Genomic DNA, 23,068 nt, shown 5'->3' on the forward strand with positions numbered 1-23,068 from the left:
CACATTGTTTTTTCCAATGACTTCAGGTGATTTTAGTTTTTACACGATCGGATTCAGTTCTGCCTGAGAGTCTGTTGGTCATCAGTATATTAATGAAAGTTATTATCATACAGTAACCATTTTTACAGATGAATCAAAAGATAATTTAATTGGCAGGTAATGATAAAGAAATGACTTATAGCCATTTATCAGCATAGAAAGCAGAATTCTTTGCCAACAGTTTAGGCTTACAGTGGATGGAGGAAATTGGTCCTTATAATATTGCTCAGAATACATTTCGGTTTTGATGAGTATTAAACAGGTCATTCTGGCAGTAGGTCAGATTGACTGTTGGAAACTTGTCAAACGGTATTTCATATATAAAGTTTGATTTATATGTCTGCACATTATGGGGCCCTGCACATCACGCTGTTGAGGTAAATGATGATTTTGATTGTTTAGCTCCAAAAGCTGTTAAATGTTAAGCTGTGGATATAGACCTTCCACTTAGCAAATTAGAAGCTAAAAGGTTGGTAGTGTTAAGAATTAGGGGCTTATGGCAAGACGTAGGATAATGGACGTAAAGCCAGACACCTTTCCAGAATACATAAACCTGTTGGGTTTATAGAAGAAGGGCTTAAAACAAGTGAAGGAATGATATTCACATGACAGAAGTATCCACACTATGCTTAATTACGCTTTGTAACTAATTGGAAAACTTCATTCTGTGTCGTGTACATTTTGTCATTATGAAACCGTCGAAACACATACTACTTCAATGTGAAGCGTACAAGGCTGAAGAAAAATCAAATGCAGTCTTAAGTACAATCTTTGCGAGGGTAGATAGTTTTCAAATAAAAGCTATTAAATTATGGGACTGACTTTAAATCAATTCACAGTTTGAGCTGGAAAAGGCACGTAATAATTGTGTTAAACGTAAGGAAATGACATAAAGGGTAGCAAAGGTGAGTGGGCTGTTGGATTACTGAGATGCTCTTTTTATTTATTTATTAAATTTTTAGAAAATTACAAAGAATAAATGTAATGAAAAATTAGTAAGAAAAAGAAAAATAATATTAATCCTCCTCCCCCTCCCCAACTTAACCCTTATCTAAAGAAAGAAATAAGGAAGAAAAAGATTGCCTCGATATTGGAGGATACCCACATGCTCCATGGAGTTCAAAATAATTTTTTATGTATTCTTACTTTCCCCAATTACATTATAATTTTATCTTCAAAGGACCTCTATATTTAATCCCATCTTTTGTAGGTATGGGAGCCAAATTTTGAAAAATATATCATATTCATTTCTTAGATTATATGTAATTTTTTCAAGTGGAATACAACAATATATTTCATTATTCCAATGATCCATAGTTAAATATAACTCAGATTTCCAAGTAATTGCGATAACTTTTTTAGCTACTTCCAATGCAATATTTTTAATTTTTTTCTGATACTTATTCAATTTAATTTTCGGTATTGTCCTTTCAATATCTCCTAATAAAAATAATATTGGACTATTTGGGAGTTGAACTCCAGTACTTTGTTCCAATAAAAGTCAGATATATCAAAAATGGTTGAATTTTAAAACAAGACCAAGTAGAATGTAAAAAAGTACCAATTTCTTGATTACATCGAAAGCATTGGTCAGACATATTTGAATTTAATCTCTTTATTTTCTGTGGTGTTATATATAATTGATGTAAAAATTATATTGTATTAATCTAATTTGAACATTTATTGTATTTATCATACTAACAGAACATAATCTTGACCAACTTTTTCCAACAATTTTAAAATTCAAATCAGTTTCCCATTTTTGTCTTGATTTATGAATTCCAGATTCAGTCTGTTTTTGAATCAAATTGTACATACAAGTATTTTTTTTAATTTTTCCTTTTTGAATTAATATTTCAATTTCACTAAGTTTTGGCATCAACATTGTTTGACCCAGCTTTTTTCGTAAATTGTCCTTTAATTGAAAATAAGAGAAAAGAGTGTTGTTTGATATTTTATATTTATTTTTTCATTGATCAAACGACATCAATATACCTCCTTCAAAACAATTACGTATATATTTAATCCCCTTTTGGAACCAATTATGTAAAAGTTTATTATCCATTGTAAAAGGAATAAGCCTATTTTGAATTAAAGTTTGCTAATAAAGATTTCTTTATCTTATCGTCCATATTTACCTTATTCCATAAATCAATCAAGAGTCTTAATATAGGAGATTCTTTTTTTTCCCGTATCAATTTGGATTCCCATTTGTATGTAAAATCTTCTGGTATGTTTTCTCCTATCTCATCTCATTTTATTCTAATCCATGATGGGTTTTTTTTTCATCAAAAAAAGATGCAATAAATCTAAGTTGATTTCCTTTATCATAATTCTTAAAATTTGGAAGTTGTAACCCTCCTAAATCAAATTTACATCTCAATTTTTCCAATGATATTCTTGACATCATTCCTTTCCAAAGAAATTTCCTTACATATTTATTTAGTTCTTGAAAAAACTTCTGCGGTAATTGTACTGGTAAAGTTTGGAATAAATATTGCAATCTATGGAATATATTCATTTTTACAGCATTAACTCTACCTATTAATGTTATTGGTAACATCATCCATTTATCAAGATCCTCTTTTATTTTTTTTAATAATGGCAAATAATTTTGTTTATATAAATTTTTACATCATTGTCAACTCTGATAAATAAATATTTTATCCCATTTATTGACCATCGAAATTGAGTTACTAATCGACATTGATTATAATTTCCTTTGGTAAGGGGTAAAATTTCACTTTTATCCCAATTTAATTTATACCCTGATACTTTCCCGTATTCTTCCAATTTAAAAGATAATCTTTGCAAAGATTGTAATGTGTTTGTTAAATAAATCAAAACATCATCAGCAAATAAATTAATCTTATATTCTTCTTGATTAACTCTAATACCACCAAAATCTGAATCTGTTCTAATTAATTCAGCTAATGGTTCTTTTGCCAATACGAATAAAGCAGGTGATAACGGGCAGCCTTGTCTAGTTGACCTCGTTAAGCAAAATGGTGTTGAAATCTGAGCATTTGTAACTACTTTAGCTTGAGGATTAGTATTTAAGGTTTTAATCCATTGTATAAAAGATCTTCCTAGCTCATATTTTTCCAATACCTTAAACAAAAAATCCCATTCCAATCTATCAAATGCTTTTTCTGCATCCAAAGCAAATGCCACACTCATTTCCTCTCTTTTTTGTGCCAGATGAATTATACTAAGTAACCAGGTTAGATTATCAATTGATTGTCTGTTTTTAATAAAATCTGTTTGATCCATATGTATTAATTTTGGTAAATATTTAGATATTCTATTAGATAAATTTTTTGCTATTATCTTATAATCTGTATTCAACAAAGAAATAGGCCTATATGATGTTGGTTTTAGAGGATCTCTTTTTTTGGCAATACAGTTATGATCGCTGTTAAAAAAGATTGTGGGAGTTTATGCATTCTTTCCACTTGGTATATTAATTCCATAAAGGGAGGAATTAATATATCTTTAAATTTTTTTATAAAATTCAGGAGGAAAACCATCTTCTTCTGGGGATTTGTTACTCTGAAGTGATCCTAAAGCTTCTTCAACCTATTTTAATGTAAAGGGCATATCTAATACTTTATGTTCTTCCAAATTAAATTTTGGAAGGGTTATTTGTGATAAAAAATTTATCTATCTCAGTAATCTTATTTTGTGATTCTGATTGATATAGTTCAGTATTAAAAAAAAATTAAAGTTTCATTAATTTCTAAAGGTTTATCAGCAACCTTATTTACACTTGTTCTAATTGCATTTATTGTTTTATAAGCCTGTTCTGTTTTCAACTGCCAAGCAAGAATTTTATGTGATCTTTCAACTAATTCATAATATTTCTGTTTAGTTCTCATAATTACTTTTTCTGTACGATATGTCTGGAGTGTATTAAGAATGTTAGCACCGCTCCAGTTCATGTGTAAACCGTCCCGTCGGAACAGACCCCACCTTCCCGGGAACAAAGCCGAATTGACCAGAAACATGAAGCCCTCCCTCCTGCACCATCTCCTTAGCCACGTATTTAGCTGCACTCTGCGCACATTTATATTTACAGGGACTTTACTCCTGACGCCGGTCCCGGGACCCGACCCGTTTACAGACCCGGAGCGGAACCGGAGCAGATTCTCAGCCACTGGTTTCTATCCCAGGTCGCGAAGAAAGGATAAAGTTTCACCGTGAATTTATTCCCAGTGAAGGTGTGGAGATGGGACTTGGTCTCCGCGTTGTAAAATGAAACTGTCCCGGACTCGTAACTGAGATAAACTCCCACCCTCCCGGGGATGGGACCGGCAGGGAGACGGAACTCGGGGGAGATGAGAACGCGGTAAACGTCACAATCCCGATGTAACACATCACAATACCGCCTGATGACCCAGAATCCGGTCTCCGGACTCAGTCTGACCCATCCCTCCCTCTCCACTGACTCTGCGGCGACTCCCAGCCACCAGAACCGATTCCCCGTCACCTCCACCTCCCAGTAATGTCTCCCCGATGTGAATCCCTCCGACCCCAGCACACAAGCCCAGACTGTGAATCTCTTCCCGGTGTCAGGGAGATCCCTCCGGGTCCCGGTCCCGGTCCCGGTCCATCTCACACTCTTCCGATCCTCAGACACCTCGAGCCGCGGATGCGCCGTTTCCACATCCAGGGTGACAGAGACTGGGGGGAGAAGCAGAGAATTAGAGAGTCCCCGGGGATCGGGGGGAGACTCGGACAGCGGGACCCCGGGTATCGGGGGGAGACTCGGACAGCGGGGTCCCGGGGATCGGGGGGAGACTCGGACAGCGGGGCCCCGGGGATCGGGGGGAGACTCGGACAGCGGGGCCCCGGGGATCGGGGGGAAACTCGGACAGCGCGGCCCCGGGGATCGGGGGGAGACTCGGACTGCGCGGCCCCGGGGATCGGGGGGAGACTCGGACAGCGCGGTCCCGGGGATCGGGGGGAGACTCGGACAGCGCGGCCCCGGGTATCGGGGGGAGACTCGGACAGCGCGGCCCCGGGGATCGGGGGGAGACTCGGACGGCGCGGCCCCGGGGATCGGGGGGAGACTCGGACAGCGCGGCCCTGGGGATCGGTGTAGACTCGGACAGCGCGGCCCCGGGGATCGGGGGGAGACTCGGGCAGCGCGGCCCCGGGGATCGGGGGGAGACTCGGACAGCGGAGCCCCGGGGATCGGGGGGAGACTCGGACAGCGGGGTCCCGGGGATCGGGGGGAGACTCGGACAGCGCGGCCCCGGGGATCGGGGGGAGACTCGGACAGCGCGGCCCCGGGGATCGGGGGGAGACTCGGACAGCGCGGCCCCGGGGATCGGGGGGAGACTCGGACAGCGCGGCCCCGGGGATCGGGGGGAGACTCGGACAGCGCGGCCCCGGGGATCGGGGGGAGAGTCGGACAGCGCGGCCCCGGGGATCGGGGGGAGAGTCGGACAGCGCGGCCCCGGGGATCGGGGGGAGACTCGGACAGCGCGGCCCCGGGGATCGGGGGGAGACTCGGACAGCGCGGCCCCGGGGATCGGGGGGAGACTCGGACAGCGGGGCCCCGGGGATCGGGGGGAGACTCGGACAGCGCGGTCCCCGGGGATCGGGGGGAGACTCGGACAGCGCGGCCCCGGTGATCGGGGGGAGACTCGGACAGCGGGGTCCCGGGGATCGGGGGGAGACTCGGACAGCGCGGCCCCGGGGATCGGGGGGAGACTCGGACAGCGCGGCCCCGGGGATCGGGGGGAGACTCGGACAGCGCGGTCCCGCGGATCGGGGGGAGACTCGGACAGCGCGGCCCCGGGGATGGGGGGGGGAGACTCGGACAGCGGGGTCCCGCGGATCGGGGGGAGACTCGGACAGCGCGGCCCCGGGGATCGGGGGGAGACTCGGACAGCGCGGCCCCGGGGATCGGGGGGAGACTCGGACAGCGCGGCCCCGGGGATCGGGGGGAGACTCGGACAGCGCGGCTCCGGGTATCGGGGGGAGACTCGGACAGCGGGGTCCCGCGGATCGGGGGGGAGACTCGGACAGCGCGGCCCCGGGGATCGGGGGGAGACTCGGACAGCGCGGCCCCGGGGATCGGGGGGGGGGTGGAGACTCGGACAGCGCGGCCCCGGGGATCGGGGGGAGACTCGGACAGCGCGGTCCCGGGGATCGGGGAGGGACTCGGACAGCGCGGCCCCGGGGATCGGGGGGAGACTCGGGCAGCGCGGCCCCGGGGATCGCGGGGAAACTCGGACAGCGGGGTCCCGGGGATCGGGGGGAGACTCGGACAGCGCGGTCCCGGGGATCGGGGAGAGACTCGGACAGCGCGGCCCCGGGGATCGGGGGGAGACTCGGACAGCGGGGCCCCGGAGATCGGGGGGAGACTCGGGCAGCGCGGCCCCGGGGATCGGGGGGAGACTCGGACAGCGCGGTCCCGGGGATCGGGGAGAGACTCGGACAGCGCGGCCCCGGGGATCGGGGGGAGACTCGGACAGCGGGGCCCCGGGGATCGGGGGGAGACTCGGGCAGCGCGGCCCCGGGGATCGGGGGGAGACTCGGGCAGCGCGGCCCCGGGGATCGGGTGAGACTCGGACAGCGCGGCCCCGGGGATCGGGGGGAGACTCGGACAGCGGGGTCCCGGGGATCGGGGGGAGACTCGGACAGCGCGGCCCCGGGGATCGGGGGGAGACTCGGACAGCGGGGTCCCGCGGATCGGGGGGAGACTCGGACAGCGCGGCCCCGGGGATCGGGGGGAGACTCGGACAGCGCGGCCCCGGGGATCGGGGGGAGACTCGGACAGCGCGGTCCCGCGGATCGGGGGGAGACTCGGACAGCGCGGCCCCGGGGATGGGGGGGGGGAGACTCGGACAGCGGGGTCCCGCGGATCGGGGGGAGACTCGGACAGCGCGGCCCCGGGGATCGGGGGGAGACTCGGACAGCGCGGCCCCGGGGATCGGGGGGAGACTCGGACAGCGCGGCCCCGGGGATCGGGGGGAGACTCGGACAGCGCGGCTCCGGGTATCGGGGGGAGACTCGGACAGCGGGGTCCCGCGGATCGGGGGGGAGACTCGGACAGCGCGGCCCCGGGGATCGGGGGGGGGGGTGGAGACTCGGACAGCGCGGCCCCGGGGATCGGGGGGAGACTCGGACAGCGCGGTCCCGGGGATCGGGGAGGGACTCGGACAGCGCGGCCCCGGGGATCGGGGGGAGACTCGGGCAGCGCGGCCCCGGGTATCGCGGGGAAACTCGGACAGCGGGGTCCCGGGGATCGGGGGGAGACTCGGACAGCGCGGTCCCGGGGATCGGGGAGAGACTCGGACAGCGCGGCCCCGGGGATCGGGGGGAGACTCGGACAGCGGGGCCCCGGAGATCGGGGGGAGACTCGGGCAGCGCGGCCCCGGGGATCGGGGGGAGACTCGGACAGCGCGGTCCCGGGGATCGGGGAGAGACTCGGACAGCGCGGCCCCGGGGATCGGGGGGAGACTCGGACAGCGGGGCCCCGGGGATCGGGGGGAGACTCGGGCAGCGCGGCCCCGGGGATCGGGGGGAGACTCGGGCAGCGCGGCCCCGGGGATCGGGTGAGACTCGGACAGCGCGGCCCCGGGGATCGGGGGGAGACTCGGGCAGCGCGGCCCCGGGGATAGGGGGGAGACTCGGACAGCGCGGCCCCGGGGATCGCGGGGAGACTCGGACAGCGCGGCCCCGGGGATCGGGGGGAGACTCGGACTGCGCGGCCCCGGGGATCGGGTGGAGACTCGGACAGCGCGGCCCCGGGGATCGGGGGGATACTCGGGCAGTGCGGCCCCGGGGATCGGGGGGAGCCTCGGACAGCGCGGCCCCGGGGATCGGGGGGAGACTCGGACAGCGCGGCCCCGGGGATCGGGGGGAGACTCGGACAGCGCGGTTCCAGGGATCGGGGGGAGACTCGTGCAGCGCGGTCCCGGGGATCGGGGGAGTCTCGGACAGCGCGGCCCCGGGGATCGGGGGGAGCCTCGGACAGCGCGGCCCCGGGGATCGGGTGGAGACTCGGACAGCGGGACCCCGGTGATCGGGGGGGAGACGGTCAGCGCGGCCCCGGGGATCGGGGGGGACTCGGACAGCGCGGCCCCGGGGATCGGGGGAGTCTCGGACAGCGCGGCCCCGGGGATCGGGGGGAGACTCGGGCAGCGGGGCCACGGGGATCGGGGGGAGACTCGGGCAGCGGGGCACAGAGCAGCACAATACCGTAACAGTCCCGTCATACAATGTTCACATTCATTTGTGAGTGTGAAGTGAGGCAGTGTGATGGTTTGAGACAGTAAAGGAGGTGATAATGGGAACCAGTGGGGGAGAGATGAATGGCAGATTGAACCAGGAGGGGGAGGGGTGGAAACCCTGTGGGTGATCTGTGTGTGTAGACGTAATGAGAAGCTGGAGGGGGCAAAGATGGCAGATCAGGATGACTTTGTCCCCTTTCCCACAACCCTATCCCCCGCAGACCCTCATTAGTACAGGGGATGAATTTACAGGAACCCTTAAGCAACACAGGTCTGGATGAAGTGTTTCAGTCTGAACCGTCGACTGTTTACTCTTTTCCATAGAAACTTCCCGGCCTGCTGTTCCCCCAACAATTTGTGTGTGTTACTCTGCTTTAAATATACTCAATTATTTTAAATTATACTCAATTAGTGGCAGATTCACTATCCTGTGGATAAAGGAATTCCTCCTCATCTCTGTCCTAAATGGACATCCCTATAGTTGGAGGCTGTGTTTACTGTTCTCGACCCACCCACACCCTCCCAACATCAACTCTCTCCAGACAGGTGTCAGAGAGATCTGGCGAGACCCTTCATCAGGACCTGTGTAGCTTGGATTACCAGCATCTGCAGATTTTCTCCTGTTTGATTTTTAAAGCAGAAGTTAATAACTAAACAGATTGATCAGTCAGAGTCTGAAAAGTTATGGGGAGGAGGCCGGAGAATAGGATTGAGGGGGATAATAAATCAGCCATTCTTCTAAACTCCAGTGAGTACAGGCCCAGAACCATCAAACACTCCTCATATGTTAACTCTTTCATTCCTGGAATTATTCTTGTGAATCATCTGCACCCCCTCCAATGCCAGCACATGATTTCCGATAGAAGGGACCCAAAACTGCTCACAATACTCCAGGTGTGGTCGGACCAATGCCTTATAAAACCTCAGAATTACATCCTTGCTCTTGTACTCTAATCCTCTCGAAATGAAAGCAAACATTGAGTTTGCCAATCTTACCACTGACACAAACTGCAAGTTAACCTTCAGGGAATCCTGCACAAGGACACCCATGTCCCTTTGCACCTCTGATTTTTGAACTTCCGCCCTGTTTACTGAATCGTCTATGTGTTTATCCCTTCGACCAAAGTCGTACGTGTCTAAGTTTGTACCTGTCAAACTCTACCTGTCCTACAAGATCCTTATTACGTATACTGGTTCATTCAAATAAGACCATAAGACAAAGCAGCAGAAGCCGGCCATTCGGCCCTTCGAATCCGCTCCGCCATTTTATCATGAGTTGATCCATTCTTCCATTTAGTGTCACTCCCCCACCTTCTCACTGTGACCTTTGATGCCCTGGCTACTCACACACCTGTCAATCTCTGCCAGAAATACACCCAATGACCTGGACTCCACTGCCGCAACAAATTCACAGATTCACCACCCTCTGGCTAAAAAATATTCTTCGCATCTCCGTTCTGAATGGTCACCCTTCAATCCTTAAGTCATGCTCTCTCGTACTATTCATGGAGTTCAGTCCAAGAGCGGTTAAACGTTCCTCATATGTTAAACCTCTCATTCCTGGAATCATTCTAACGAATCTTCTCTGAACCCTCTCCACTGTCAGAACATCCTTTCTTAAATAAGGAGCCCAAAAATGCACACAGTATTCCAAGTGAGGTCTTAGCATTGCCTTATAGAGCCTCAACATCACATCCCTGCTCCTATACTCTATTCTTCTAGAAATGAACGCCAACATTGCATTCGCCTTCTTCACCACCGACTCAACCTGGAGGTTAACCTTAAGGGTATCCTGCACGAGCACTCCCAAGTCCCATTGCATCTCAGAACTTTGAATTCTCTCTCCATTTAAATAATAGTCTGCCCATTTATTTCTTCTACAAAAGTGCATGACCATACACTTTTCAACATTGTATTTCATTTGCCACTTCTTTGACCATTCTCCCAATCTATCCAAGTCTCTCTGCAGACTCTCTGTCTCCTCAGCACTACCAGCCCCTCCACCTATCTTTGTATCATCAGCAAACTTAGCCACAAAGCCATCTATTCCATAATCCAAATCGATGATATGCAACGTAATGCAACACGGACCCCTGTGGAACACCACTGGTAACTGGCAGACAACCAGAATGGGATCCTTTATTCCCACTCTCTGTTTCCTGCCTATCAGCCAATGCTCTATCGACTGACGTAATTTTCCCATAATTCCATGGGCCCTTATCTTGTTTAGCAGCCTCGTGTGTGGCACCTTGTCAAAGGCCTTCTGAAAATCCAAATACACAACATCCACTGCATCTCCCTTGCCTCGCCTACTTGTAATCTCCTCAAAAAATTTCAATGGGCTTGTCAGGCAGGATTTTCTTTTAAGGAAACCATGCTGAGTTCTGCCTATCTTGTCATATGCCTCCAGGTACTCCGTAACCTCATCCTTGTCAATTGACTCGAAACTTCCCAACCATTTCTCAAGCTAACAGGTCTATAATTCACTTTTTGCATCCTTGCCCCTTTCCTAAATACCAGAGTGGCATTTACAATCTTCCTCTCCTCCGGAACCTCCACTCCTCATGCTCCGATCATTGCTATTGCCTCCGCGATCTCCACAGCTACTTCCTTCAAAACACGAGGGTGCATTCCATCTGGTCCTGGAGATTTATCTACCCTGAGACTATTCAGCTTCCTGAGTACTTTCTCTGTCGTAATTGTGACTGCGCACACTTCTCTTCCCTGACACCCTTGAGTGTCCGGTATACTGCTGATATCTTCCTCAGTGAGGACTGATGCAAATACTCGTTCAGTTCCTCAGCCATCTCCTTATCTCCCGTTACAATTTCCCCAGCATCATTTTCTATCGGTTCTATATCCACTCTCACCTGTTTTTTTTTACTCTTTATGTACTTGAAAAAGCTTTTAGTATCTTCTTTGATATTATTTGCGAGCTTCCTTTTATAGTTCATCTTTTCCCTCTTAATCGCCTTAGTTTCCTTTTGTAAGCTTTTTAAAACTTTCCAATCCTCTGTCTTCCCACTAATTTTTGCTTCCTTGAATGCCCTCTCCTTTGCTTTTACTTTGGCTTTCACTTCTCTTGTCAGCCACTTTGGCTTTGACTTCTCTTGTCAGCCACGGTCGCAACCTTTATCCTTTCGAAAATTTCTTCTTTTTTGCAATATATCTGTCTTGCACCTTCATCACTTCTCGCATAAACTCCAGCCACTGCTGCTCTGCCGTCCTCCCGCTAGTGTCCCTTTCCAGTCAAATTTGGCCAGTTCCTCTCTCATGCCACTGTAATTTCTTTTACTCCACTGAAATACCGACACTTCGGATTTCGGCTTCTATTTCTCAAATTTCTCGGTGAACTCAATCATGTTACGATCACTGCCTCCTAACGGTTCTTTCACCTCAATCTCTCTAATCTCCTCTGGGTCATTACACAATATCCAATCCAGTACCTCTGATCCCCTAGTGGGCTCAACAACAAGCTGTTCTGAAAAGCCATCTCGTAGACATTCTTCAAATTCTCTGTCTTGAGATCCAGTGTCGACCTGATTTTCCCAATCCACTCCCATGTTAAAATCCCCACAATTATCATAACACTGCCCTTCTGGCAAGCCTTTTCTATTTCCTGTTGTAATTTGTAGTCCACATCACTGCAGCTGTTAGGAGGCCTGTAGATAACTGCCATCAGGGTCCTTTTACCCCTGCGATTTCTTAGCTCAACCCATAAAGATTCTTCCGATCCTATCCCACCTCTTTCTGATGATTTAACATCATTTCTTGCCAATAAAGCCACGCCACCCACTCTGCCTACCTGCTATCCTTGGACGTTCAGCTCTCAGAAATATGCATCCTTTAGCCACGTCTCAGTGATGGCCACAAAATTATAGCTGCCAATCTGTAGCTGTACGACAAGATCATTCACCTTATGCCTTATGCGGTGTGTATTTAAGTATAACACCTTAAGTCCAGTATTTGGTCAGTTTTGCTTTGATTGCACTGCAACTCATCCAAGTGGCTGCAAATCTGCCCCATCACCTGCCTGTCCTTCCTGACATCTTTACTGCTCACTATCTTAGATTTATTTCTGTTTTCCCCCTCCTCTACTCTATCATTCCGGTTTACCATCCCCCTGCCAAATTAGTTTAAACCCTCCCTAACAGCTCTATTAAACATTCCCGCTATTGTTCAAGTGTAACACGTCCTTTTTGAACAGGTAATAGCTCCCCAGAAGAGATCCCAATGACCCAAGAATCTGAAGCCCTGCCCCCTGCACCAGTCTCTCAGCCACACATTCATCAGCCTGATCCTACTATTCTTGCCCTCGCTAGCACGTGGCACAGGTAGCAATCCTGAGATTACTACCCTGGAGGTCCTGCTTCTCAGCTTCATTCCTAACTCCCGGAAATCTCTCTTCAGGACCACCTCCCTTTTCCTCTCTATGTCATTGGTACCAACATGTACCAAGACAGCTGGCTACTCGCCCTCTCCCTTCAGGATATTCTGGACCCAATCCGAGACATCCCGTACCCTGGCACCTGGGAGGCAGCACACCATGCGGGTATCTCTACCAGGCTCACAGAATCTCCTGTCTGTTCCCCTGACTATGGAATCCCCTATGACTACCGCATTCCTCTTCTCCCTCCTTCCTCCTGCACAACAGCGCCAGGCTCAGTGCCAGAGACCCGGTCATCGTGGCCGTCCCCTGTCAGGTCATCCCCCTCAACAGCATCCGAAACAATATACTTGTTGCTTGGGGGGGCAGCCACAGGGGTGCTCTCCACTACCCGGGCATTTCCCTTCCCTCTTCTGACAGTCATCCAGTTTTCTGACCCCTGTAGCCTAGGGATGACTACCTCCCTGTAGCTCCTGTCTATCCCCTCTTCGGTTTCTCTAATAAGCAGTAGGTCATCAAGCTGCAGCTCCAGATCCCTAACACGGTCTCCGAGGAGCCGAATCTCGGTTCAGCTGGTGCAGATGTGGCTATCAGAGAGGCTGGAGGTCTCCCAGGATTCCCACATCTGACACCCTGAACAAAGCACAAACCCTGCAGACATGCTACCTAATTCTTCAGGAATGAAACAAAGAAAGATAGGTCTACTGACCCACTTACTTTGCCAAGCACACGAACTTTTTAAACGGTTAACTAATGTGCCCTGCTGTTCCCCCGTCCATTGGGCCGATTTGCCAAGGGGAGAAAAAGAGTCGGTGCCTCGCTCTCGCCTCTTCCCGTTACCACCTAATCCCGTTGAGCCAAAGCCCTACACTCTGCTGCCACCCACTCCGCTGCCCGCTGTATAGGGTGGTCATCTTTTTAAACTCTCCCCGCTGTCCTGCGCAGTCTCGCCGTTCTTGTACACAAAGTTTTTTTTTACACTGTCTTCCTTCAGAATTTAGCTCCCACGCCGCCCTTCTTGTCCCAATCTAAAAAAACACCTTCAGTCCTGTATTCATCAGCCTATTCCACACTGTCCACATGAAACTCAGCAAGGCCTTTGATGTCGATGATAGACCACACTTGGAGTATTGTCTGTATTTCCGGTTCCCGAATATGGGGAGGATGTCATTACACTGGACAGGAGGCTTCAGGAGGATTTTACCAGGACTGGGGGCTTGAGTTAAAAGCAGAGAGTGGGTAAGCTTGGGCTATTCAGCTGTAGTGTAGGATGTTCAGGTATGACCCCTTATCAAGGTAAATAATTCTAAGGAGCTTAAATAACGTTCTTTTTCCAAGAAATGGGAGTACAGAACCAGAGGCCTCAGATTGAAAGTGAGATGGGAAATCGGGTAACATTCTCAGAGAGAGGGAGGTTGGTGAATGGAATTTGCCCTCAGACGCTGTAGAAACAGGTAAAAAATAACATATTTTAAAATAAATACACAGATGGGAAATGGTTAGATGGATGGAGGGGGCAAATACACACAAATGGACCATGCTCAAGAAGAGATCTTAGTCTTGCAAATTGATGAAGTGGGCCGTGAGTTCAACATCCGTCAAACCCTCCGAGATCATCCTCCTGAGGAATCTCACCCCGGAGTCTGTCTGTGAAGTGTTGATGTGACGTCACGTCAGAGGGCAGCTCAGGGCCACAGAACAGACAGACTGGGTAAGGACGGCAGATTTCAATCCTAACTGGGAATTTGTGCCTATTTCTGTGGCCGTGTGTCACACTCTGAAAGTATATCTGTGTGTGTGTGTGTGTGTGTGTGTGTGTGTGTGTGTGTGTGTGTGTGTGTGTGTGTGTGTGTGTGTGTGTGTGTGTGTGTGTGTGTGTGTGTGTGTGTGTGTGTGTGTGTGTGTATGTGTGTGTGTGTGTGTTGTGTATACACATTGAAGGATAGTGTGCACATTGAAGAATTTGTATGTTACAGTGTGTCACCACATGTCTGGTGTGTGTTGACAATGCGTCACACGTGATTGAGTTGTTTAAATGAATAAATGACTGTCTCTGAAGACACTGGTTTCCAGGTTACTGAGGGAAATAACAACGTACATTGCTGAGGCTCTGACTACAATCTGCCAATCCTTCCTGTGTATGTGTGTGAGGGAGCTTTGCCTGGCCGGTTATGCTGTGTGTGCTTCTCCCGAGATGAAATCTTGAGCCATGTCAATGCTTGTTGGTGTGTCCGAGCTCATTCTCACAATGCTTCAATGTAGTGGTCTGATCACCATAAGACATAGGAGCAGAATTAGGCCATTTGCCTCTCGAGTCTGCTCCGCCATTCAATCATGGCTGATCCTTTTTTCTCTCCTCAGCCCCAGTCCCTGGTCTTCTCCCCGTAACCTTTGATGCTGTGTCCAATTAAGAACCTATGAAGCTCTGCCTTAAATACACCCAGCATGTTCCACAAATTCACCAGCTGCTGGCACAAATTTCTCCGCATATTTTAAATAAAACCCCCACCATCTTGATGCTGTGCTCTCTTGTCCTAAACTCCACCGCCATGGGAAACATCCTTTCCACATCTACTCTGTCTAGGACTTTCATCATTCGAAAGGTTTCAATGAGATTCCCCCCTCATCTTTCTAAATTCCAGCGAGTACAGACACAGAGCTATCAAACGTTCCTCGTATGATAGCCCTTTCATTCCTGGAATCATCCTTATGAAATGAACCTTCTGCAATGCCAGCACATCTTTTCTTAGACGAGGAGCCCAAAATTGTTCACAATACTCAAGGTGAGTCTTCACCAGTGCCTTATAAATCCTCAGCATCACATCCCTGCTCTTGAAATGAATGCTATTTAAACCGATTGAATTCAATGCTAACATTGGATTTGCCTTCCTCACCACTGACTCTACCTGCAAGTTACCATGTTCTGCAGAATGACTGCTAAGTCCAATTTCGTCTCAGATTTTTTTGATTTTCTCCCCATTTGAAAAAAAAATCTGCACATTATTTCTACGACCAAAGTGCAGGACCATGTATTTTCCAACATTGTATATAATTTGCCAATTTCTTTCCCATTCTCCTCATCCAAGTCCTTGTCCAGTCTAACTGTTTCCTCAACACTACCGGCCCCTCCGCCAATCTTCGTATCATCTGCAAAACCTGGAAACAAAGCCATCTACTCTAGGACAAGAGGGTATGACTTCATGATTGAAGGACGTCCTTTTAGAACTGAGATGTGGAGAAATTACTTTAGTCAGTGTGTGTGGAGAATCTGTGGAATTTGTTGCGACATGTGGCTGTGGAGGCCAAGGCATATTTAAGGCAGAGATGTACCGGTTCTCATTGAGTCAGGGCATCAAATGGTACGGGGTGAAAGCAGGGGAGTGGGGATGTCTGGAAGAATTGGGTCTTCCCATGACTGAATATTGGAGCAAACTCAATGGGCCGAATGGCCTATTTCTGCTCCTACATCTTATTGTCTATTCCATCAGCTAAATCTTGATATACAGCATAAAATGAAGGTGTCCTAACACTGTCCCCTGTGGAACACGACTCACTGGCAGCCAACCAGAAAAGGATCCCTTTACTTTCATTCACTGCTTCCTACCAATCAGCCAATGTTCTAACCATGCCTGTAACTTTTCTGTATTACCATGGCCTCTTAACCTGGTTACCACCTTCATGCGTGGCACTTTGTCAAAGGCCTTCCGAGATTCCAAATATACAACATCCACTGCTTCCCCTTTATCTATCCTGCTTGTAATCTCCTCAAAGAATCCCAGCAGGTTTGTCAGGCAGGATATTCCCTAACGAAGCCATGCTGACTTGTCCTATCTTGTCCAGTGTCACCAAGTATTCCATAGCCTCACACTTAACAATTGACTCCAATTTCTTCCCAACCACAGAGGTGAGGCAAACTGGTCAATAATTTCCTTTCTGCTGCCTTCCTCCTTACTTAAAGAGTTAAGTGACATTTGCCATTTTCCAGTCCTCTGGCACCATGCCAGGGTCCGGTGATTTTTGGAAGATCATTTGGAATGCCTCCATAATTTCTACTGCAACCTCTTTCAGAACACTGGGGTGCAGTTCATCTGGTCTGGGTGACTTATGTACCTTTAGGGCTTTCAGCTTTTTGAGCAGCTTCTCCCTTGTAACAGTAACTGCACTCACTTCTCTTCCCTCGCACTCTTCAACACCGGGCACAGTGCTGGTGTCTTCCACGGTGAATACTGGTGCAAAATATTTGGCTTATCTGCCATCTCTTTATCCTCTGTTATTATGTATCCAGCCTCATTTTCTAGCTGTCCTATATCCACTCTCATCTCTGTTTTATTTTTTTACAATACTTGAAAAACAATTTGATATTGTTTGCTATCTTGTTTTCCAAAGATAGATGTGTAAAAAGGGCCAGAAGGATCATTGGATACCAGAGTCACCCCAACCACAAACTGTACCAGTTGCTACCATCCGGGATACGGTACCGCAGCATAAAAGCCGGGAGCAACAGGCTCCGGGACAGCTTCTTCAACCAGGCCAGTTCAATTCAAATCAATTTCTTGTTTATTTTTTCCCACCCAATCATCCTTTTAGTTCCCCTCTGTAGATATTTAAAAGCTTCCCAATCCTCTCCCTTCCGAATAATTTTTGTTTAGTTGTATGCCCTCTCCTTTGCCTTTACATTAACTTTTCTTCCCTTGTCAGCCATGGTTGTACTATTTCGCCATTTGAGTATTTATTTATTTTTGGAGTACATCTATCCTCATTTTCCCAGAAACTGACACCATTTCTGCTCTGCTCTCATCCCTGGCAGCATCTCCTTCCAATTTGCTTTGGCCAACTCCTCTCTCAGACCACTGTAATTTCTTTTACGCCACTGAAATACTACAATGTCAGGCTTTACTGTCTCCTTATCAGATTTCAAGTTGAACTCGGTCATGTTGTGAGCTCTGCCTCCTAAGGTTTCTTTTCACTACTCCCCTCTGGTTCGATACATAACACCCAATCCAGTAGAGCTGTTCCCCGAGTAGGCTCAACGACAAACTGCTCTAGAAAGCCATCACATTGCATTCAACAAACTCACTCTCTTGAGATCCTTTACCAACCTGATTTTCCCAATTGCCCTGCATGTTTAAATCTCCCATGATTATCATAACAATGTCCTTTTCATCAGCCTTTTCTATTTCCAGTTGTAATCTGTGAGCCACAAACCACTGACTGTTGGGAGGCCTGTATATGACTGCTGTCAGTGTCATTTTTACTTTTGCAGTTCCTGACCTCAACCCACAAGATTCAACATCTTCCAATCCTATGTCACATCTTGCTACTGATTTACCAGCAGAGCCACACCACCCCCTCACCCGACCTTCCTATACCACCAATACATTGTGTAACCTTGGACATTCAGATCCCATCTACAACCGTGATTCCGTGATGGCCACAACAACATCACAACACCAGTTCCTCTGGTTGGATCCAAACTTATGCACTGGTGTGTTAGTGCATTCGCCTGGGATTGGAACACAGTGGTTCATCCGCCAGTCCCGTGTATTGGTTGTATTGTGACCCTGTGCTGGTGTGTCCAGGGGTCTGACATCTCCAGCTGACCATGTGACAGTGATGTCCCCCAGTCAGTGGGGTTGATGTGGAATAAACTTCAGTTCCCCTGCACCCCAGTATTACAGACAATCTTTGCCTCAAATTGGAACTAAATTGATCTTCATAAACAAGGAGAAATGAATCTTTGTAAGTTTTACCTCGATTAATAGCATCAAGCGTTTCTCTCAGCACTGTGTTCAACAAATAGAGGTGATCGAATTTTTCAACCGGTAGGGTCTCATCTGTCACTGACAATTCCTGGACATCGTCATTAATCCTGTAAATATTAAACTGCTGGTTATAAATTGCTATTCTGAACTATTTTCAAATCCATTCAGGGTTTCAGTAAAGAGCCTGTCCTACCTTCTGTTCCGACGAGCTTCCTCCTGAAATAAATAAAACACAAATCTGATTAGACTTGGACTTACTGTCCACATCCTGAATTTCATCCAAATCATTACAAGGTGTTGAAAATTCCCACTCCCACAATCACTCAGACACACGGACAATACAGAACCATGGGGAAAATGACAGGGAAAGTTTCTGAATGTCAGACCATTACTGAGAGGAAGAAACTTACAGGAAAGACAGGACAGGCTGTGCATTATCATCTGGATATGACGTCAGTGTGATAGGATGGAGGAATTTAAGATCAGTGATGTATGTGATTGTGTGCAGGTGGAGGAAGTACCTCTATTTATGGGGAGACTCGTGGGGAGATGTAATTCCAGATGGATTTTAACAAATTCCACAAGAAATTTAGTGAGGAGGATGTGAAACTCGCTGCCACAGGAGTGGATGAAATGGAACAGCAGAGTGACTGTAATGGGGGAGGCTGGATAAACACGTGTGGGACCAGGGAGTTCGGGGCACTGTTGCTGGGTGTGGTGAGTAGGTGGCAGGAGGATTGTGAAGCAGGGAAACGGATAGAAGATGGACCTAATGGCCTGTTTATGATAGAGAATGGGATATAATCCCATGTGAAATATATCCAAAAAATAAAGAGACAGTGGAAGTTTCCATAATCTGATGGAAGCCGGATATGGAGGATAAATCTAATGTGTGTGTCAAATTCTTTGTTCTCACTGATTGACAGAGAGACCCTCACACCAACTGCAACAGACACACTCACAGCCTGTGACTGGAACCGGGTGTTAATGGGAGTTTTGGAGGATATTTAATGTGGTAATTAAGGAAACAGTCAGCAGCTCTGTGTTGTGATCGGAGTAAATAATTTCAGAGAGATTTGCATTTTGTCCTGGGGTGTACAGAAGTTGTGGAAGCCCAGTTTTAGGACAATAGACAATAGACAATAGACAATAGGTACAGCAGTAGGCCATTCGGCCCTTCTAGCCAGCACAGCCATTCACTGTGATCATGGCTGATCATACACAATCAGTACCCCGTTCCTGCCCTCTCCCCAAATCCCTTGACCCCACGATCTATAAGAGCTCTATCTAACTCTCTCTTGAATGCATCCAGAAACTTGGCCTCCACTGCCTTCTGGGGCAGAGCATTCCACATATCCACCACTCTCTGGGTGAAAAAGTTTTTCTGCATCACTGTTGTAAATGGGCTACCCCTTATTCTTAAACTGTGGCCTCTAGTTCTGGACTCACCCATCAGCGGGAACATGCTTCCTGCCTCCAGCGTGTCCAATCCCTTAATAATCTTATTATTATGGGACAACAACAACCCTGAATCGTTGCATCAGTTGTCTGGTGAGAAACAGTTTACTGCCATTTGTAAATGCTGTGTGTAGGAGCAACACGTCTGTTTTCTGTCTGCAATGTATTCTGTGTTACGTGTTTATTATGGTAACTCGTCACGTGAGTGGGGACGTGGTAAAAGCGAAGGGAAAAAGTTACGTATCTGTACTTTGTTCTGGGCAGTTTTGAGCTGGGGACGGGCGGATGTCATTCTGTTCTTGACCGCTGTGTTGCAGCTTACTTTACAATGAATTACCCTGAAGTTTCATCGCTTCAAGATTATATTTTGCTAATGAAGGACTGAAAGCGTATCTTGGACGTTTTGAAATGTCATTATTCGAGTGATTGGAGGGCACATCATGCAAATACAACAACTTGTGTGAGGTTGCCAGCAGCGGCAATTGATTTGTTAGAATTGGCTCAGGTGCTGTGTTTATTTCAAATATACCACTGTTCATTTAGTGCCTTTTGACAGAAACAAATTGAAATATAATCCCTCACCTTGAGAAATATCACGCTGTCTTTCTGATCCATCTGTTCCTTTAACTTAGTGATTTCCTCCTGAATAATCCTTATATTCTCTTGAAGAGCTAGAAGATTTTTCTCCATTGGTTTGAGAATCCTCTTCTCTTCTTCCCTGAGATCCCTGAGTAAGCTCTGCTCTTTCTCAGTGATAATCTGGCGCAGTTCAGCAAACTGGGATGTGATGTGGGACTGAAGGCTGTGTGACTGTTCCTATCGAAGGAAAGGTGAAGATTAATATACTGCATTGCTGTGCTCTGTTTCCTTTTGTCGTTAAGTTCGGTCTATTGGAGTCCATGCTACTTCTGAGTGCATTCCCGTCAACTCCATTCCGTCAAGTTTTCCTGAAACCTATTCTCACTTATTGACCCATAAACTCCCATCTGATTCACACACACGCTCCCCACCTTTACAGGGTTAACGGTAATTAGCCATTCATCCGGCATGTCCTTGGGATGTGTCGCAGCCTCTCGTGGTCACAGGGAGAGCATGCAAACTCCACACAGACAGCAGCAGAGGTCAGGATCTAACCCAGGTCACTGGAGCTGCAATACTCGGCTATTCTGCATTAAAGGGAGCAAAACTCGACAGTAATATCAGAAATTCCGCTCAGGAAGCCTCACCTGAACTTTGGAAATCTTCTCTTTCTGTTGCTGCTCCTTTTCCTGGAAGTCTGATTTCTTTTTTGTGAGAGAGTCGAAGGAAGATTTTATCTGATCCTGGAAGTCAGAGAGTGAAGGAAATAGAAACAAAGATGCATCAAAAGAAACAGGTGATCAAACCCGATTATCACACAAAATGCCGGAAGAACTCAGTGAGTCAGGCAGCATCTATTCAGAGGAAATAAACAGTCGGTGTTTCGGGATGAGACCCTTCATTTGGACTGGGAAGGAATGGGCCAGGAGCCAGAATAAAAAGGTTGGGGATGAGAACCAGCTGACAGGTGACGGGTGAGACAACGTGAGGGGGAACGTGGGGGAGGGTGATGAAGTGAGAAGCTGAGAGGGGACAGGTGGAAGAGGTAAAGGGCTGGAGAAGAAGGAATCTAATACGAGAGGACAATCGACCATGGAAGAAACGGGAGGAACTGGGCTGTTTGCGGCCCTGAATGGTGACGAGGGAGGAGGTCAGGAGTCAGGTGTAGCACTTGTCCCGTTTGCAGGTGTCGGTGCCAGGAGGGAGATCAGTGGGGAGGAGCAAGTGGATCAGGGAGTTACAGAGCTTACGTGGACAGTTGTGGGGAGGGGTGGGTCTGGGCTGTTAAGTGTAATATAATATGTTAATATGTTAAGTATTAAACTAACGTTAGTTTTACCTTGTAGATTTTAACAGCTTCTTTAATCGGCATGAAGCGGTGCTTTCTGTGTTCCTGCGCGTCTCTACAGACCAGACAGATCAGTGACTTGTCCGTTTCACAAAACAGCTTCAGTTCTTCCTCATGTTCCTCGCAGTGACGTTTACTTTCCTTCCCTTTCGGGTTCAGGCTTAGATTCCGTACTTTTTGTGTCAGATTTGCTAAGGCCCGATTCACCCTGAGGGTGCGGTCAGCAAACTCCTCTCTACATTCCGGGCAGGAGTTTCTCTCCGTCCTTTCCCAACACCGTGTGATACAAGAGCGACAGAAGTTGTGTCCGCACTCCAGTATAACCGGATCGATGAAGAAATCCAGGCAGACGGGACAAATTACCTCCTCGCTCAAACTCTCGGTCTCTCCTTTCGAAGCCATGTTAACTCCCAGCACTTCCTGATTCAGAATGCTTTCACTTTCGGGGAGCTGCTGTTCAGCTGCAGTACCGCGATTGTCCACTACGCGCGCTGCAGTCTCAGGGAGTGAACATTATGTTGCTGTCTGAGGGAGAAATTCTATCTATTTCAAGGAGGGATTAGAAACAGATTAAGCATGTCGGAACAGTCTCAGGGATGAACATTCTGCTGCTGGATGTGTTCAATTGGAAGTAATGGTGGTAATTTCCATCGCAGGGTGAGATCAGCAACACATTAAACAGATCAGAACATAAATTAAAATTCGGCCGTAGACTGTCTGAGCCCGGCTCCGAAAGGAGCGACGTTGGGCCTGGGGTTTGCAACCTCGTCCCGAAAAGTAGCAGTGCACAGAAATGTCAAATGAACCTCCAAAGACCTCATCCCCGGGATCGGAAGATCCTTCCCCTGGAAGACGATTGAAGTCCAGCGGAGAAAGGAGAAGCCACAGGGCCGGTAACCTTCGCCCTGGACAGGGGACTCTGACGAGCTGCTGTTGACGGCCTCTGTCCCGGTAGGCGTGATGAGCTGAAGAAGAAGCAGAACAGAAATAAAGCCGGAGAGAAGAGCCTGGTTCAGTCTGAGGCAGGACTGAAAGGGACAAGTTCTGAAACGAGAGGCACAAGAGACTGCAGATGCTGGAATCTCGAGTAACAAATTCGAGGGACTGAGCAGGTCAGGCAGCATCTGTGGAGAGAAATGAAAAATCGACTCGGGAACAACACAGGATGACTACACTCACTTGCCGTCCATTGAGATGCTCCCACAACCAATCATCGGAACAAAATGAGTGAAATCGGAGGTGGTTTGAC

General features: G+C 48.0%; 1 protein-coding gene across 1 annotated transcript; it reads right to left on the reverse strand.

Annotated features, from left to right (window-relative positions):
* Window positions 1-710: 710 nt before the first annotated feature.
* On the reverse strand, window positions 711-22,428 carry LOC132385947 (zinc-binding protein A33-like). The gene is made up of 6 exons (XM_059958179.1): window positions 21,811-22,428; window positions 21,119-21,214; window positions 20,475-20,708; window positions 18,628-18,650; window positions 18,423-18,541; window positions 711-4,722 (listed from the first exon to the last, which is right to left on the reverse strand). The coding sequence occupies exons 1-6, from the start codon at window positions 22,219-22,221 to the stop codon at window positions 4,157-4,159; spliced, it is 1,449 nt and encodes a 482-aa protein (XP_059814162.1). The 5' UTR covers window positions 22,222-22,428; the 3' UTR covers window positions 711-4,156.
* Between the last annotated feature and the right edge of the window lie 640 nt (window positions 22,429-23,068).

The sequence above is a fragment of the Hypanus sabinus genome (assembly GCF_030144855.1).
Source record: "Hypanus sabinus isolate sHypSab1 chromosome X2 unlocalized genomic scaffold, sHypSab1.hap1 SUPER_X2_unloc_6, whole genome shotgun sequence".
NCBI classification, from domain to species: Eukaryota; Metazoa; Chordata; class Chondrichthyes; order Myliobatiformes; family Dasyatidae; genus Hypanus; species Hypanus sabinus.

Coding starts and splice junctions, on each gene's coding strand:
- LOC132385947 (XM_059958179.1), bottom strand. CDS start 22,221: ATGGCTTCGAAAGGAGAGACCGAGAGTTTGAGCGAGGAGGTAATTTGT. Junction 21,215..21,810: donor AAGCTGTTAAAATCTACAAG/GTAAAACTAACG, acceptor TCTGACTTCCAG/GATCAGATAAAATCTTCCTT. Junction 20,709..21,118: donor AGAAGATTTCCAAAGTTCAG/GTGAGGCTTCCT, acceptor TTCCTTCGATAG/GAACAGTCACACAGCCTTCA.